The sequence below is a fragment of the Terrapene carolina genome, unplaced genomic scaffold (genome assembly GCF_002925995.2).
Source record: "Terrapene carolina triunguis isolate 2854851 unplaced genomic scaffold, T_m_triunguis-2.0 Scaffold175, whole genome shotgun sequence".
Taxonomy (NCBI): Eukaryota; Metazoa; Chordata; order Testudines; family Emydidae; genus Terrapene; species Terrapene triunguis.
The window spans coordinates 1,850,662-1,869,933 of record NW_020664526.1 but is presented as its reverse complement, the minus strand read 5'-3'; the positions used below and the strand labels follow the sequence as shown (position 1 = coordinate 1,869,933).

Here is a 19,272-nt window from a genome sequence, read left to right as displayed (position 1 = left end):
TCTAAGTCAATTAAAAGATTCCCATTCATTTCAGGTCAGATTGAGAGAGACCCTGTGGGGTTTTCTCCTTCCTCTGCAGAGTGGGGCACAGGTTACTTGCTTGTTTGAACTACAGTAAATGGTGGGTTCTCTGACTTAAGTCTTTAAATCATGATTTGAGGACATCAGTAACTCAGCCAGAGGTTACGAGCCTATTACAGGAGAGAGTGGATGAGGTTCTGTGGTCTGTACTGTGCAGGAGGTCAGACTAGATGATCATGATGGTCCCTTCTGACCTTAAAGTGTATGAGTCAATGGCCTTTAGCTCAGGCCCTTGAAAGACGTTTGGATTTGTGGGGGGTTGGGTACAAATACAAATGATGTCAGGGGAAAGTACAGGAGTTATATTTACTCAGAGTGACACAGAAGATAAGTTGAACTAAATCAGTGAATCAGTTTTAAATATTATTATTATTTTTACCCTCCAAGGTGGAAAATACTTACTGACACAGAAGGAACACATTTTCAGTTTATAAATTATCACACAATGGAAAATACAATCTAGTAAAGTTTTAACTCAACCCCACAGATGATGTTTTTCATATTTCTTTGATTGAAAATGAAAGACTCATTTGTATCTATCCTAAAATGCATATATAAAATCAATCAGAAAGCTGAGCTTATTTATTTATTTTTGTAACACTTTATTCTGACTTCTAAGCACCTAAAGTTCTCTTTAGCAGGTTTATCTAATCATGGGAAATTTGGGGAGCTCCTTTTTTATTACAGTGTTTGGATTTTTATTTATGTTTTACTCAAGGGAAGTGGATTTCCTAAAGGAGTTTTACCAGCTGCCACAGAATACCAGGAAACAACTGACCAAACAGTGCATATAAAAAATTTTAACTGAACAAATTAAAAACAATGTTGTCTAATTAAAAAGTACCACTCGGAAATCCAAACATTTGAAAATTCAATTAAAAAAAACCTCTGGCACCCTTCTGACATGGATAAAGTTGGCATTTGCTGCACAGCAGTCTTCTCACCTGTCTCATTGAGATCCCAAGATCCCACGCTGGAAGGATTGTTTTTGTACATAGCAATTTTGTTAATTAAGGTTGAAACACTAACAATAGACCATTGTGTGCATCCAGGCACTTTTTATGAGTGTGTTTTTTTTCTCTCCTTTTTTTAATTTCTCACACATAAAACAAGGTTTAGAGAACATGAGTATCAACCCAGCATTCCAACATATGTTAAGTTTCTTTAATTTGTACCTTTTATTTTGAACCTCGTTCTCCCTTTTCATTTTCAGAACCCACCTCCTCAGTTCCAGAGGATAAGTGCTTCAGTAGCACGTGCCCAGAATGTGGAAACCAAGAGGTGTGAGGTCCAGGGGAGGCATGAGACTGAATACGAGAAAGCTCTGGTATCCATCAAGACCCATCTGAGAGAAGTAGAAGGTCCTGACATCAAGGAAAGTCTTCAGGATCAGATCCGCCAGTGGTTCATTGAGTGCCGGTGAGAAGAAAGAAAATACTTGCACTATAGCAATTGTATTTGCCTTAGAGGGCCTGATTCTGCCAGCATTATTCTGAGTAGCATCTTTAGTTCCAATTGGACTACTCATAGAGGAAGGACTACTTGGGTAAGTAAGGATCACAGAATCTCACAGGCAGAGAGATTAAAATTCAGGACACGTTTAAACTCCACTTTAGTTTGTGTCCTAGCTTTGTGTCTACATCTGAATACTTACAAGCTGTGAGGTAATGCTTCCTGTTCGAATGTATAGGGGATGAGAGGAATCGTCAAGCCTCCCATCAGACAAAGGAATTGGGATTTGCCATAGTGGATCAAATAACTGGTACTTAGGTCCCTTTTCCTGCCACTGGCAGCGTCCAATAGCTAGTGTGAATATCCCACATGGGGCCTGATACTCCAAACACTTAAGCACATATATAATTTTACTTGTGTGTATTCCTATTGACTTCAGTGGAACTTAGCACGTGAGTAAAGTTAAGCACCTACATAAATGTGTACAAGCTCAGACCACTGATACATATGGACTTCTGAGCAAGTTCACCTTAGGCAAGTTTTCTTTAGTTGATGAAATTCTAGATGTTCAGCTCTAACATGGTATTATTGTTGTGAAGTAGCATAATAAGGAAATACAGATTGCTTGCAAAATACTACTAATCTCCAGTACCAATCTTTGAGATCTGTTAACTAAAAGAAAATTGAGATTCAGATGGCAAATCCAGGGATTTATCAGTTGAGTGTCAACTGCTTCGCACACCTGTTCATGATTACGGTGTGTTTTGCCGTTTTGGCTGTTTGCCCAATTTACATGACAGATGATAGTTTGACTTCAGGAACTGTGTCATCTACATTCCTGGTTCATATTTTGCTTTTTCGGTTGTACCTCCCTACAATATGCCTTCATGTGGTACTCAACTGTCACAAATACAGGCAGTCCTCGACTTTACAACATTCGAGTTACAACAAACGGCACTTACGATGCTTCTACATTGACACCCTGATTCAACTTATGACTATAGGTTTCGAGTTTACAACGCTCGGTCCCACAATGGAGTAGATCGCAGTACTGAGTTATGATGCAATTGTAAGGAACCAATTGTGTCATAAGTCCAAGGACTGACTGTATATTGATATCACCAGTGAGTCTTCATGTGTTTCTAAGATACACATTCTGCTAAATCCTGCTCTGCTTGTGTCTACGTGCTCCACGACTTCCTTTAGTTTCTGTTTAGTACATAACACTAAGTGTGCGTACGAATTGTTGAAAGCCTGGAAGTTGTAGATAACTGGTGCCAATGATCATTGCATTATAGTGTTGAGCAGTTTTTCCACCCTTACTTACAATCAGTAGTATCTTTGAGAACAATGGGGCTGCTGGTGGATTACTCGCTGAGTGCAAGAATGGCAGCGTCTGACCATAAGAATCTGCAAGAGTGAAGGCAACAATATTCAGATGATAGTCTTCAAAAAGACAGACCTAAAAAACTTGAGGTAGAGAGTATGTGGAATATGAGCAGTGAAACTAAATTTAAAATCTTCCAGGTTTTCCAGGACGTTATTTTCTGCTGTACACTGAACATTATCTCAGCAAAATAAAGTGATAAGGGCCTGGTCCTAAGCCCATGGAAGCTATGGTGAAATTTTACATTGACTTCAATAGGCACAGGAGAGGCCCTAAAAGACCTTTGTATGTGTGTACGTACTTGCTGAGTTTTAAAGATCTGAAAATGAAAAGGGAATAACATTAAATATAGGAAAAGAAATTATAGCAGTCATTAAGGGGTCCCATCATTAAACAGGGTTGAGATGCACGGTGGGGCTAGGGTGGTGGGGTTAGGGACTTCTACCCTGCAGGAGGCACCTGCCAGGGCTCGGGGCTTCAGCAGGAGTGGGGTGGAAGTGACCCACTTGTAGCATTACTTATTAGCCAATTGAATGCAACGTGTGAAGAGTTATGGGGAAAGAGCGTTCTGTAAAACTTCCAGTGAAGAATTTGCATATTAACCACAAAGTGAGTCTTTAGTCAGTGAATTGGATACATTTTTAAACTGTTCTGTTGCAACTGAAAGTACCAATGATAGTAGGAATTCATCACAACCTGAGAAGAAAAGTAGACATAGGCATGACCCTGCTTACTTAAAGTTTGGGTTTTCATTTACTGAGGACCAAAATGATGAACACAGGCTGCAGTGTGTCATCTGCAGTAAACTTAGCAAATGAAACCCTAAAACCATCAAAGTTACATAGCCATTTGGAGACAAAGCACTCTAGCTATAAAGACAAGCCTCTTGATTTATTTAAACAAAAAAGCAAAGGTTTGGAAACATCACAAAAAACACTTGAATGTGTATCTACTGCCCGGTAGCAAGCATTGCATGCCTCTTACCTTCTTGTATACCACATTGCAAAATGTAAAAAAGCTCATACCGTCACTGAGGAGTTAATTTTACCTTCTGCTATTGACATGTGCTCTGAAATGTTGGGTGAGTCAGCTGCAAAAAAATTAAAAACAATCCCTCTTTCCGACAACACAATACAGAGAAGAATTTGTGATGTCTTAGAAGACATCAAACTGCAAACAACTGATCATCTTTCAGTAAGCAACTGTTTTCTTTTACAATTAAATGAATCTACAGATCTCTCAAACCGTGCTATCTTGGTGGTTTATGTGAGGCATGTATGGGAAAGTGATTTTCAAGAACAGTTCTTGTTTAGGGCGGATTTGCCTATTTCTACTACTGCTGCTGATATATTTGTTACACTAGATAATTACTTGGAGTCAGTGGGTTTGAGCTGGTTGAAGTGTGTTGGTATTACAACTGATGGAGCCGCTTCAATGACAGACAGGGAAACATTCAGGAGCTGTTCAAAGAATCCTTTTGAAAGCATCCAATGAAATGTGGGACCACAGTTTCCTGCACAGGGAGGCCTGAGCAGCTAAAGACATGTACCTGAGCATCACTAAACTCTTAAAGATGTTGTCAAAATGGTGAGTTACAGCAAACAAAATGCCAAGAATTCACGATGCTTGCAAGTTTTCGGTCAGGAAATGGGCAGTGCACATGTACATCTGCTTTACCACGCTGAGGTTCATTGGCTATCCTGTGGCAAAATGTTGTCTCGTGTATACGAAAGTAAAAGTGAGTTGGCAGCTTTTCTTGAAGAAAAAAAGTCTCACCTGGCAGAGCACTTCAGTAACAACACATGGCTCGCTCAAATTGCATATCTGGGAGATATATTCAAGCAGCTGAACGATTTGAATCTGTCTTTACAGGGCAGAGGGCACAATTGCTTTGAGTAGACTGACAGAATTGCTGCATTCAAAAATACCCCTCTCTCTGTGGAACAAACATGCTTCAAATGATAGGATGGACATGTTTCATAACGCGTCTCTAGAAACAAAAAAAATGGAAATATTCTGCTAGCCAAGAAGCCCTGAAGAAAATTATCAGTCATCGTTTAACTAAGTTGCACACAAGATTCTGTGATTACTTTCCAGACGAGCAACTGAAGGGTGAAGAATGGATACAGGGTCCATTTGGAGTTGTGTTGGAAAACATGAGTCTACCTATGAAGCAAGAATCTCAGCTGGTCGAGTGATCTTGTGATCGCAGTCTACAAAGAAAATATACTGAAATGAACCTTCCCCAATTTTGGTGCAGTGCTGCTGGAGAATAGCCTTCTCTTGCTTGCCATGCTGTTGGAATCATTTTGCCTTTCAGTACAACATACTTGTAGAAAACTGGATTCTCTGCCTTGACTCAACTGAAGAATAAAAGCAGGAACAGACCGGATGTTGAACAGAACCTTCAGATTGCGCTGACTACAATTACGCCAAACTTTGATAAACTCAAAGAGAAGCAAACTCAGGTTTCTCATAAAGTGGAACCTAGGATTTATTATACTGTTGTTAATGTGTTCCTCTTGATGTTGATTTCTGCTTTTAGCTTTCTGACTGTTGAGCTGCTTTAACTTAGTATCATTTTTGTTGTTGTTATTACATGTAGTGGGGGCAAAATACTTGTGTGTTTTCTACTTAAGCTATTTACTGGGGCAGGTCTGGCCATCAGTGTTTATAAATGGGTTCTGGTCCAAAAAGGGTTGAGAACCTGTGCCCTAAAGGACATATAAAGCTTGCATATTATAGCAGCTACTATCATCTTTTTGAACCTAAGACTATATCTCATTTGCATGTGTATGTTTACCTGCTTTAACCTTGTAAATAATTCTCATTTCTTTTTCCTAGTTAATAAACCTTTAGTTAGTTTATTATAGGATTGGCTACAAGCATTTGGTGAGAGATCTAGGGTGCACTTGACCTGGATTTTTGGTGTCAGGGACCATCTATCACTAAGTCCAGCTTGCCTCAGTGGGAAGATAGACTGGAGTGCCCAAGGGGACTGTCTGTGACTCCATGTTAAGGCTGTTATTATGTTTGAGGAGTTCACATTTGATACTTGGTTGATGAAATCGAAGTATAGAATACACAACCAGTTTGGGGTTCGTGCCCTGTTTCCTGACAGTCTGCCCTGAGGTTGGCACTCACAGTCATGAGCCACTCCAGATATCTTGAAAGTGACACAAGTCGTAATGAATTATCTGCCCTCTCTGTGGGAGGCTTCATGTAACTGACCAAAACAAGCTTCCCACAGACATATTCATTTCCATCTGAATAGGTAAGAAGAGAATCTGCAGATTTCTAAACATGGAAGGGGTATGTAACATGTAGAACTAACCTGTCCGCATGATGCATGAGGAACCTTCTAATACTAGAAGAATTTCTGTGTCCTCTTCCCTGCATGCCTCACTGAACAGAGGCTGAACATTTGAAGTGCCAAGCTTTACATTTCTTATTACATGCCAGGATATATTTTTAATTGCCTTAAAATTAAGAAACAAAATAAACTTTTAAATGTTGCTTATAAATTGTCCTTTAACTACAACTTTTGCTTGATTTTATGATCTTCTGTGGTCTATTAAAAATTAAGTAGAATCATAGAAGGTCATCTAGTCCAACCCCCTGCTTAAAGCAGGACCAATCCCCAGACAGATTTTTGCCCCAGATCCCTAAATGGCCCCCTAAAGGATTGAACTCACAACCCTGTGTTCAGCAGGCCAATGCTCAAACCACTGAGCTATCCCTCCCCCCGAGTAACTGAAGAAGGTTTACAAAGATCCTTTTCTTTCTGATAAATGATGTTACATATATTAAAAAAATAAAACCCAAGCTTATTCATTCCTCCCCTACCTTATATTCAATTGGAAAAGGGTGTGACAACACATACAATTAGCAGGTGTTACCTTTCAAGACAGCTGTTATTGTATTATAAAAACAATGGGCAGATATTGAATTTCCCCACTTGTAAAAGGCAGTGCTGCTATAAATATTTACCCCGTTTCTTTGCAGAAAAGACCAAGCATAACGTCAGTCATTCTTAAATCCAAGACATTTTTTATGGGAATAGAGGTCCTAATAAACCTTCCCAACAGAGTAAATTAAATGAAAAGGTCTGTTTTGTTGTAGCACTGCCACCGGAATCTTACTGGAGAATTCTACATTTCTTGTTTTATAACTTCTTCCCTTTTATGATCCTGGTTGTAGCTCTGCTATGCATCATTCTGCTTATCTCTCGGTGTGCTTATTTGCCTGAATCTGTACCTGGTGAATCCTTTACTGGAAAATTTCCAAGCTTCTATTTTGTCTGGTTCCTGCGCACCACCCTGGAAAATAATTGTTACAAGCTTAAAATCATTTAAAGAAATATAGCCACTCACATTAGAGAAATGTGGTGTGCATAATGGTCTCTTATTGATCACAAGTGCCCTTACGAATTGTGGAACAAGTATACAAACATTCCAAACTTAATAGCCTCTGTAATTAAATCCCTCCCAGTTGTTCCAGGTTTCAGCCAGAGAAGCCCCCACACATTGACAATGCAGAGGTTTATGTTGTTATAGAAATTAGAAGTTACATAACTAGGGCATTGGATTTATTCAAGATGTAGGAGGCATTTTTCTGCAAATTGAGTCCTTTTGGGGTTTCACATGTATGTGCACCATGACTAACTGCCACTCTTCTCTCTCCATGGAAAAGCTTGCAAAAGGGTGGAGAGAGCAGAAGCAGCATGAAAAAAATAGTGTTTCTCATATGCTTTTTATTGCTGATTTAAACCTAAAACCACAACCCTGAACACAATAGCAGCACTCGCTTGTAATTCTTCAAAGTAACTACCTCTTAGTGTGTGATAACTGCAAACCCAAGCTACAGTCAGCACTAAACAGGCAAAAGACATGAAAGCGCTCCTGTGTACATTGAATAAAAAAAAGTATCACCTTTGTCAAATTTCTTGGGATAATGAATTTAGATTCATTTTGGAAAGAAGTCAAGATGAAAAATCAGAAATCAAGATGAGGTTTTTATTACTGGAGATAGCCTCAAGAGTCACAGGGGAGAGCCTAATATACAGGATTCGCTGTAATGTCTCTTATGCCCTCTAGCTGTAACAAATTATTTTGTGAATTTCTTGGAGGATTTATATGTCTCTGCTCAGTGCTCCAGGGAACATTTCATCAGTGGCATTGCTGACCTAATAACAGGGGATCTAAGTAATAGCAACTTTTATGTACATGTTATGTGTTATTCCCACAGATTTGGGGATTGCTTTTCTGGAGGAAGGAGGCAGCCAGGGATAAATGTGCTCTCATAATAGGCTTATACTTTGCTGATTAGCTTCGAAAGATCCTCTTGCTCGGCCTGTTGACTTGAGTACTGTCAAAATGAACCGTCTGAGCTTCACTGTGAATGAATGAGACTCATTTTAAAGCAGGCGGTTCCTGTGCTTTATTGATTCATTTTAAGCATTCCTGACTGCCAGCTCAGCCTTTGATCAAGAGGGAAGTAGAAAAGAAATAGGAGGTGATCACGTTATATTTTCCTTTTTCATAAGACTGTTTTGTTGGGCTGAGATTAATGCCAAGATGCTTGTTCACAGGACTCCATGGGAAGCAGAGAGGGAGGGAGAGAAAAAGGCGGGAGGAAGATGAATGGAGGAAGAGTTTTTTCACACTGAAAGTCAACAGACTAGGGAAAGCATTTATTTGTGTAAGGCTGGGGCTGCCATATTACATTTCACATTCTGAACTCATTACTCTTTCTATAGGTAACTTTACTGTTTATGAAAGGTGCTGGATGACAGCTTCAGCAACTGAAGTCCTGCCCATGGGACGGATACAGCTTTGAGCCATAGTAATGCTGAGCAGTGGCCCCAGCACTGCACCTCATCCCTGATTTGGAGGAACTGCTTCTGGGGGTCCAAGAGGACGTACCCATTCTTTCAAGCACAGTCTGAAAAAAGCCTGACTTCTTGGTACACACACATCTTCAGCCCTGGCTGGAATGTTCTGGCTATGAATGACCACGTGATAGGATGATAGTACACAAAAGGCAGCAAGCAGCTAATATCAAAATAGCTACTCTGATTTTTACTATAAAAATATAATTTAAAAAGACAGCTGTTTAACAGCTTATAAATGTTCCCAATGTGTCCTTCCTTCTATCTGTTTGAGGAGATGGTGGCACATACTCACCGGTCTTTGGCACCACACGCATGTGCCATCCCACACAGAACCAAAAATTCAGAGCAAGGCTATCGAAGAAGCCATTGCCATGTCCCCTCAGATCTGTTCAATCACTGCAGGTAATGAGGACACAACTCCAGTAAGTCCCTTTTATCAACTGGCAGAGACACAAAGCTTGCTGTCTGGACAGCCTGGGATGTTACTACAGCTGTATCAAGGCAAAGGCAACAGCAATGCAGAGATGGTTGTGGCTCCATGGTTATGATCAGGAGGTTTATAGCAGAAATGAGGACCTTCCATTCAAGGCACGGGACCTGTTTAAAGAGCAGTTGGAAAATTCCTCATTGACTTGAGAACTGGATCAGATTTTTCTTGTAGGAAGGCTGGTACAGGAGCAGGGCCCATGGCAGATGTCCTCAGAAGTCTGTCCATGAACTGCATGTTTTGGAGAAGTAGAGATCCACACACCAGAAGACGCCGCCAGTTCCCTGAACCAGGCACATCCTTTGCGTCTGCTTCAGCCACCCAGTGAGTTAGAAGATACACCTGGAAGCCTGCAACTCACCTCTTTTATACTCCTCCCCTTTTTGGGGGGGGAATATCTGGGTAACTTCTTAAAACCATCTTACCTGTAATAATTCTATTCCATACAGACCAGAAAAAATGAAGAGGTTAGTTCAGTCAGTTCCACTCTAGGTCACTCTCCAGCCCCCATCCTCACCTTTTTTCAGGTATCCTTCCCATTTGCTGAGAGATTAAGTAAACTCCGCTTTTTCCAGTGGGACTTATAGAAGATGTTCCTCATCAGTACTGAAGAAAGAGGGCTTTACTCCTGCTACTTCTTTATTCCCAAAAGACAAGAGGAATTAATTATATTTTGACTTGGATAAGCCTCAACAGGTTCATCTATATTTTCAGATACAAGAGGGTAACAAACTAAGATTTTGCATAGGCAAGAATCACTACTAGTACAAAGTGAACCCCATTGGCCTATCCATAGCACCATAAAATCATCAACAGGTATCCTGCACATTTTCTTGAATTCAATTCAGGGGACCAGCTCTGTGACATTGGGTGCCTTAACCCACTTCCTGCTTCAGTCACTGTATCTCTGAATCAGACAATCATACCGAGCCATGTGGTAACTTCCACAGGAGACACCATCAATTCCGTGAGAGCAATGGCCTTTCTACCACAGGACGTATTTCTGGAGATAATGAATACCACCAGGAGCAGGCTTTGAAGAGTCAGCAATAATATATTTTCCAAATAAAGTTTGACAATTTATTCTTGGTATGAACTACTTAATACTTGAGCTTGCAGGCTGCTAAGCTGAAACATGGATGGAATTTTCCTTTACGAAAGGAAGAGTAAAACTAAGAATATTTTCTAATTAAGGAAATGTAAACACTAATGGGCAATGTTTGGGTCTTCCCTCACTTATCTAATAAGCTTCCATTGCATATCTAGTTGTTACATGTACTAATTTTGGTAGAAATATTGAGGACTGGAAAGACCAAAGAAAATGGAGTGCAAATGCATGACTTTCTCAGCAGACGATAAGCCAAAATCAAAAGCCCAACTTCCAATGTAATGTTCCTTTGAACAGAGGAAAAGTAACATTATGATAAATATGAGTATTGTTTTTGTGGGGCATAAAAAAAAGATCAAAATGAAAATTACCCAGGAAGATGATTCTGAAGAACAACATGTGAGGAGGCCAAATCTGTAGCCACGGTTCTACCGGCCATTTCCCACTGGTGGGAGTCAAAACTCTGGATTTGTTAGCAATTTAAACAATGACAAATTTAGTTGTCTTTTCTGATTGCTTGGACACCCCTCTCCACCCTGTCCAATTTAAAAGTGTGAACCCCTCTATTTCCAAAAGGAGTGTCATGTGAAATTAAGTCCATGTGTAGTTAACCCTGTTTTATAGGGTGTTGCTGGATTTACAGGGGGCAGGGGACACTTTGGAAGCTTCTGTGTAGTGGCAAAAGTTGCCTACTTCAGTGCATTCTGGAAATTTACGAGTGTGCTAATATTAATGGAGGCAGCTCGATGGCTTTTGGGGGGGATCTGCCGGAAGCCCCGTGGTTCATATATTTTTCATACTTGGTGAAACACAGATAAATCTTTGTGGCATGCATCTGAAACAGACCAGTTGAAGCCCAGTGTCAGGCCTCCAGAGAGAAATTGATAATTTCACTAGCTCTGCTTTCCGAATCATTACTGTGAAGCATGTCATTTCACATTCGCATAAGGTTTCTGAGTTTATACTTCAAATTAAAATGATTGCCAGTTCTACCAGGTGATTTAAAACATATGCAAAGGACTCTGCTACTATTCCTTAATTTCTTAATTTGTTTACTAAACTGTCAAAACTTTGAAGTAATCGAGGAGCATAAAATATGTCTTAGGTGCAAATCAAGATTCCTACGGGCTTACAGTATAACAAATGGCCCCTCTGAAAAAAATCCAACATTATGCATCACTCTGCAGTTTACAGACACGTAAGGGTATGCTTGCAGATAATTTCAAGTTTGAACCACTCACAAGTTATACACATAACCTTTGCAAGCAGTACTGTTCCCCCCAACTCCGCTCAAAACAAATGTTCAAACATCTTGAGTCACAAAAAGTTATTTGTGATCTTCCCTGTTGCAACCTTTATCCTCTCAAGACCTTCAGTGCACATAAAGGTATTCCCATTCAAATCAGCAGAATTGCTCATAGAGCAAGGTGCTACTCACCATAAGGATATCAGAATCAGGCCCAGAGCATGCAAAAGTGCACTTGTATGTCTGTAAAGCACCTAAAAGACAGGCTCCTGCTTCAGAGAGCTGGCAATCCAAGGAGATCACGCCTGAAAGACAGACAACCCAGTGGCGCGAGAAAAAATGTCTTGTGCTGCATACCTGTGTTATGTCTATTTTAAGGTATGTCTACACTGGCAGAGCTACATCACGGGCAGTTACATCACCACTCAGAGAGCACTGAAGGGAAACCACTGTTGTGTGTTCACACTGTCAGCTGCCTGCGCAATAGCGTGTTCACACTTGCAGCAGTATTCGGAGCGGTGTACTCTGGATAGCTATCCCATGGAGCATCTCTTCCTTTTCTGCCGCTAAGAGTTGTGGGAAGGCGGAGGGGGTCGCAATGCATCCTGGGTCCTGTCCCAATGCCCCATGATGCATTGCTTTGCATCCCAGCAATCCCTGTGCTTCCATCTGCATTTTGCCCTCTTTCAACAGTTTGTGTACTGCGCGCTCTGCCTCTTTGGTCTGCAGGGATGGGTCCCACATTGTTGACCAATATGCTGCTCGCTCTCACTAACGTGTCACGAGTGGCAGTGGAGTTATTTCTTAAACTACAAAGGCAAGAGGAGTGTGACATTGATCTCATCACGCGTCATAACTACGACACGAAATTGCTTGTGGCATTCACGGAGGTGCTGTCCACGGTGGAACGCCGCTTTTGGGCTCGGGAAACAAGCATTAAGTGGTGGGATCACATCGTCATGCACGTCTGGGATTATGAGCAGTGGCTGCAGAACTTTCGCATCAGGAAAGCCACATTCATGGGACTGTGGGATGAGCTCGCCCCAGCCCTGTGGCGCAAGGTCACGAGAATGAGAGCTGCCCTGTCGTTGGAAAAGCACGTGGCGATTGCACTGTGGAAGTTGGCTGCTCCAGACTGTGACCGATTGGTCGCTAATCAGTTTGGAGTGGGAAAGTCGGCCATTGGACTCATGTTGATGGAAGTGTGCAGGGCCATTAATCACATCCTGCTCCGAAAGACCATGACTCTGGGCAACGTGCATAACATTGTGGCTGGCTTTGCACAAATGGGCTTCCCTAACTATGGAGGGGCGATAGATGGCATGCATATTCCAATTCTGGCACCAGCCACTGAGTACATTAATCGGAAGGGGTATTTCTCTATGGTTCTCCAGGTGCTTGTGGATCATTGTGGGCATTTCATGAACATTAACGCAGGCTGGTCCGGAAAGGTGCATGATGCATGCATCTTTTGTAACACTGGCCTGTTCAGGAAGCTGCGAGCAGGGACTTTCTTCCTGGACCAGAAGATCACTGTAGGGGAAGTCGAAATGCCCATTGTGATCCTGGGAGACCCTGCCTACCTCTTAATGCCATGGCTTATGAAATCAAACATGGAGAACCTTGACAGTAGCAAGGAGCAGTTCAACAACAGACTGAGCAAGTGCAGAATGACTGTTGAGTGTGCTTTTGGCTGTTTAAAGGCCCACTGGCACTGCCTATATGGGGGGCTGGAACTGGCTGATGACAATATTCCTATGCTTATAGCCACATGCTGTATGCTCCATAATATTTGTGAAGGGAAGGATGAAAGCTTCACTGAGGGCTGGACCGCTGAGGCTCAGCGCCTGGAGGCTGAATTTGAACAGCCAGAGACCAGGGCTATTAGAGGGGCGCAGCACAGGGCCATAAGGATCAGGGATGCTTTGAGGCAACAATCTGAAGCTGGAAGCCACTAATATTTGTTGCTATGCTCTGGAGTGCAGTGCTTGTAATGCTAGGAGGTGGCTGTGATTGGTGCACACAATGCACTGTGAAGGTTTAAGAATATTGCCGGTTGCAGGTTTGCAGGGCTGTGTTTGCTTTCAATTAATGGAATAAAGATTGCTTTCAAACCAAAGCAATTCTTTTATTTAAAAACAACAACCGGAGAAGAGAGACAAACAAAAAAAGACATCAGCACTGTGGGGAATGGGGGAAGGGAGGGTCCCAGGAGGAGGTGGGGTCCTGAGACCGTTCAAGATTTGTGTATGGCCAGGTATCATATGCAACCTTGTCCTTTGGAGTACAGTGCAGTGGGTACTGTACTTCAGGAGGGCTAACCTGCAGAGTGACGGGTGTTGAGTGCAGCGGGTACTGGGATTCCGCAGGGCTGGACGGTGATGGGGCAGGAGTGGAATGCAGCGCGTACAGACTGGAGCCAGGAGGTTGATAAGAGTGTGTTGGTGGTGCCTGGGGGGGAACATGGGAAAGAGTTTTGCGACAGCGGCTTCACGGGAGGGCGGACATGGAGCTGCTCGGCTTGTAGTGCTAGTAGCGCCTGGAGCGTGTCCGCCTGGCGCTCCATAACGTTTAAGAGCCGCTCCGTGGCTTCGTTCTGGCGCGCCGCATTCTCCTTTTGGTCCCTCTTCTTGCTATCCCACCACTCCTTCAAGTCTTGTTTTTCGGCCGCGGAGTGCATCATGACATCACGTAGAAAGTCCTCTTTAGTTCTTCGTGGCCGCTTTATAATTCTGTGCAGCTGTTCAGCCGGCGATAACAAAGAGGGAGGCTGGACTCCCAAGGTCATATATGTGAACTCAAAATGCAACATTTTACAGAAGCAGTATTGTTTGCAACACAGAGACCACTGATTCAGTGATTTAAAACACAGCAACTATTCACACACCTGTCACTAACTGGCTGACCCCAGACAAGCACACATGAGCCACAAGACCCCCAAAATGGTAAGTAACTGCAGGGGCATGGGAAATCACTCTTCCCGGACCCTGCTGTACACTGGGCATGTGGCCGTCGGGGAGAGCCAGCACTGTGTGGGGGGGCTTATAATCATTACTGTCCCCACATTTTCCGCAGGCTGTGTTCATTATGGAAGATCTCTCTCTCTGATGAGGGTGAGTAGGGAATCAAGGGAGGGTCTTCTCCAAGACTGCAGCTTCTGCCCTGGACCTTATGCAGCTCACCTGTGTGCAGCAATGGTCGTCCCCCCTGCCAGTGACGGCACAGTGGCACGGGAAAGTTACCTTTAATGGCGCAAGAAACAAAGCAGCTCTGCCAAAGAACCTGCAGCAGCAGATTGCCCAGTATCTCCATGAGAGTTTCATGGAGATCTCTGAGGCACATTCCCATGAAGTGAGAGAGTCAATCAACACCCTGTTCTGCCGCTCAGACTAGGCATGTGGTGGTACGTGCATCATACAGACACAAGCCTGCTTTCTGCAACCCTCCTGCCCCCAACAACTCACTTCAGCGATTCCCAAAATCAAAGCCACTTACCAGGGGCCTCCTCTCCTGTTTGCACTTCGCCAAGCTCTGACAGCTGTGACTGGCTAGCCTGCTCTGGGGTAGAGAAGAGCTCCTGGCTGCATGCAGCTCTGACCTTTGAGTCGCCTTCTGCTCTGGGTCCCCCCTCCTCATCCAAGATTTCATCCTCCTGGCTCAGTCTACTCTCGACTGGCACACAAGCCACCAAAGTATCCACAATGGCCTTTGCAGTGAAGGTGGGGTCACCACCGAGTATCGCATCCAGCTCTTTGAAGAACTGGCAGCTCGTGGGCACAGCACCGGAGCAGCGACTTGCCTCCTGCACCTTGTGGTAGGCGTGCAGCTCCTTCACTTTGACCCTGCACTGCAGAGTGTCCCGGTCATGGGCCCTTTCTGTCATGCATCGTGAAATCTGTCCATAGGTATCATAATTCCTACAGCTGGAGTGCAGCTGGGACTGGACAGCCTCTTCTCCCCAAATGCTGATGAGGTCCAGCAGCTCAGCATTGCTCCAAGTTAAGGATTGCCTGGTGTGTGGAGCAGGCATGGTCACCTGGAAAGATGCGCTGAGACCACTGCACATGTCACTGAGCAAACAGGAAGGGAACTTTCAAAATTCTCAAAGAATTTAAGGGCTGGGGCTCACGGCTGGTCACCTGAGGGCCGGGCAGTAGACTTCAAACCAATGACCAGAGAGGCGAGAACAGGCATTGTGGGACACTTCCTGGAGGCCAATTGCAGCACTGTAATTGACCGGGGTGTCTACACTGGCACTGCAGTGCTGTAGCCCCAGGGCAGAAAGCTGTACGACTCTTGTCAGGGTGGTTTTTTTACAGCTCTGCAACTGCGCAGTTTCTGCGCACTAAGTGGCTTGGCAGTGCATGCACCTCGGGAGTTATACCACAGAAAGCTGCTTTACTGCACAGAAACTTGCCAGTGTAGACAAGGGTCTGATCTTGCAGGGTAGTTTCAGTTGGAGTTGAGAGCTCAGCACCTTGCAGGAAGTGCTCAAACTCTTGGGCCCTTACACTACAAGCTTCTCTGGGACCTCACCTGATCTCCATGAGTTCTCGAAGATATGGCAGCTCTCTTCCCCTGAAAGCCAGGAAACATTGTGCAAAGGCACTATAATATAATATATGGAGATATACCTATCTCATAGAACTGGAAGGAACCCCGAAAGGTCATCAAGTCCAGCCCTCTGCCTTCACTAGCAGGACCAAGTACTGATTTTGCCCCAGAGCCCTAAGTGGCCCCCTCAAGGATTGAACTCACAACCCTGGGTTGAGCAGGCAGACTGAAGGAGAGGGAATTGAGGTACAATGGGGAGGTAGGAATGAGGGTTTGGGGGCTTGCCAGTTGGTGGAGAGAGAGAAAGGATTAGCGATGTCTAAAGGGCTTGTGTACACAGTGCAGTTTCTAAGGCATACTAATGTGCTGCACATTAACTGATCTGTGTAGACCCAGCTGGTGTGCATGAAAAGTTGCCTTGTATGCGTTAGTGTAACAGTGCTACATTAGTGCACACGAATACACTTTAGAAATTACACTCTGTAGCATGCATTGCTGCACCATGTAGACAACCCGCTAATAACGAGTTGTAATACAAGAAAAAGGAGGCATTGTATGGGTATGGGATGGAGGAATTATTTTTAACTTATATTTAATTCCGTTCCCGCTCTGTGAAAGTCTGTTGCTCTTTTGGGTTGGCTAGATACATTTCAGAATGCATCAGTATAAGATGTCACCGATGTCTCCTTGGGAAGGCTGCAAGTTGGGGAGGACTGGATGGTAATGGAGAGGTAAGTAGGAGTGTGATTGGGTGTAGAGAAGAGATGGTTTATCTGAAGTAGGGAGAGGGAAAGAGAGAGAAAATATATTAATGAGAAGCAAGAACATTATTTCTCAAACTATGACCTATCGTTCACAGAATTAAATGTTCTGAGAACCAAGCAATGGAGATAATAGGGTGTTAGGAGGGGAGATGGTGCTCTTACATTATAGTCTGTGGAATGAAAAGATTGGAGAAGCCCAGGGCTAGAGCGTGAAAGAAGTGTGACAAAGATTAAGAGAACCTGAGTGAAGAATTAAGAGAAACAGCCGGTGAGGAGAAAGAGAGGCAGAATCAGAAAAGAGGGATGAAAGAAGAATGTGTAGGGGAAAAAGTACACATTTTAAAAATAGGAAAGATAGAAAATGTAGGCTAATGGTAGTAAAAAAAAAGACTGTGTCTTACCTGTACTCTAGCAGCTGTTCTTTGAGATGTGGGTGCAGACCTGTGTTCCACTCAGGTGTGCATGTGCCCAACACACCAAAGCCAGAGATCCTTGCTTAGCAATACCCGTCACGGCAGTGCTTGTACCATCTGGCCTTCCCATGGACGTCGCTGTCATGACTCCTGTCAGTTCCTTCACCCCAGAATCTAAGGCTGGAGACTCCAGTACAGAGGGGACAGAGGGCGGGCCATGGAATACACATCTTCACCCACATTTCGAAGAACAACAATTACAATACAGGTCAGTAACTATCTTTTCTTCTTCAAGTGGTTGCAGATATGTATTCTACTCAGGTGACTCACAACGGTGGGGCTTGGAGCCTACCTAAACAATGATTGCAGAACTGCCTTCCCACAGTTTGCATCTGACCTAGATGCTGCGGTAACAGCAAAATGTTTGGTAAACATATGCATAGAAAACCACATAGCAGCCCTGCAAATTTCCAATATTGAAACATCGCTGAGAAATGAGGTCAATGTCACTTGAGCCCTTGTCAAATGAGCCTGTAATGTCTGTGGAGGCAAAACCTGAGCTACTTCATAAGCCATGGTAATACAGGAAGTTACCCATCTGGAAATTGCCTGCATGGAGGCCAGCTGACCTTCCATTCTATCCACATAGGAGACAAAAAGTCAAGGTGATGAAGGAAATGGTTTAGTCCTTTCCAGAGAGAACACCGAGCACCGCCTCATATCTAACACTGCTCATCTGCATTTGGGGTGGTTTCAGAAAAAATATAGGCAAGTAATTAACCTAGTTAAAGTGAAACTGTGAGACCACTTTGAACAAAAACTTTGGATGTTACCTCAAGGACACTTTGTCTTTGAAGAACTAAGTATATGGAGGGCCTGATATTAAGGCTTGGAATTCGCTGACTCTTTTTGAGGATGTTATAGCCACAGGAAAGGCTGTCTTTTGGGCAAGGACAGACAATGAGCGGGTTGCTACGGTATTAGCTCAAACCCATGAGGGTGGCCAGCAAAGTATTAAGGTCCCACAGCAGGATCATTTTCTTCACAGGTGGAAACAGGTGGACAATACCTTTCAAAAATCTCACTACCATGAAGTTTGAAAAGATCAGCTTTCCCTGGATCAAAGAATAGCCTGGTGAGATCGCCGCCACATGACCCTCAATGAGCTAAGAGCTAGACCTGAGGACTTAAAATATAACAGGTAGTTCAAAATGTCCTGAACACTAGCCGACATGGGTTGAATTCCCTTAGATATTGACCAAACCAAAAAAACACTTTTTTTTTGGCCAAATAGGTAGACCTACTAGATAATTTTCTATTATTAAGCAGGATCCTCTGAACTGCTTCTGAACATTGCCCTTCCACCTCACCTAGCCATGCACCATCCATGCTGTCGGGGGAGGGGGGGAGGGAGTGGGGAGAGATTCCTCAGTGCTAGATGCATAACCTGGCCATGGTGTTGAGTTAGTAGGCCAGGAAGGAGAGGAAGAATCTTGGGAGGTCAAACAGACTGACTGAGAAGGTCGGAAAACCAGCATTATCGTGGCCACGCCAGTGTAGTAAGTATCAGTTTGGCATGATTCAGTTTCAGTTTGAGGATAACCAGAGACAGGAAAGGAATAGGGGGAAGGCATACATCAGATCCATGCCCCAATTCAGATGTGAGGCATAGGTTAGAGACCCTGGACTGAACCCTGCTCAGGAACAAAGTTGACAGCACTTCTTGTTGTGCTTTGTTGCAAATAGGTTGACCAATGGGATGCCCCATTCCATGAAAATGGACCTCAGTATGCTGTTCCCCAGAGATCACTCATGGTTGTCAGACAAAGCTCTGCTGAGATGGTCTGCCAACTGCTTTTGAGAGGCTGTGAGTGTGCAGTGTGGGCT

General features: G+C 43.5%; 1 protein-coding gene across 1 annotated transcript in view; it reads left to right on the top strand.

The window, feature by feature from the left end:
- Positions 1-19,272, top strand: part of LOC112107639 (dynein regulatory complex protein 11) — a 137,682-nt gene that overhangs the window by 22,863 nt on the left and 95,547 nt on the right. Inside the window, exon 6 of the mRNA XM_026654010.1 lies at positions 1,295-1,500. Within this exon, the coding sequence (XP_026509795.1) occupies positions 1,295-1,500 (206 nt within the window). The remainder of the gene's footprint in view (positions 1-1,294; positions 1,501-19,272) is intronic.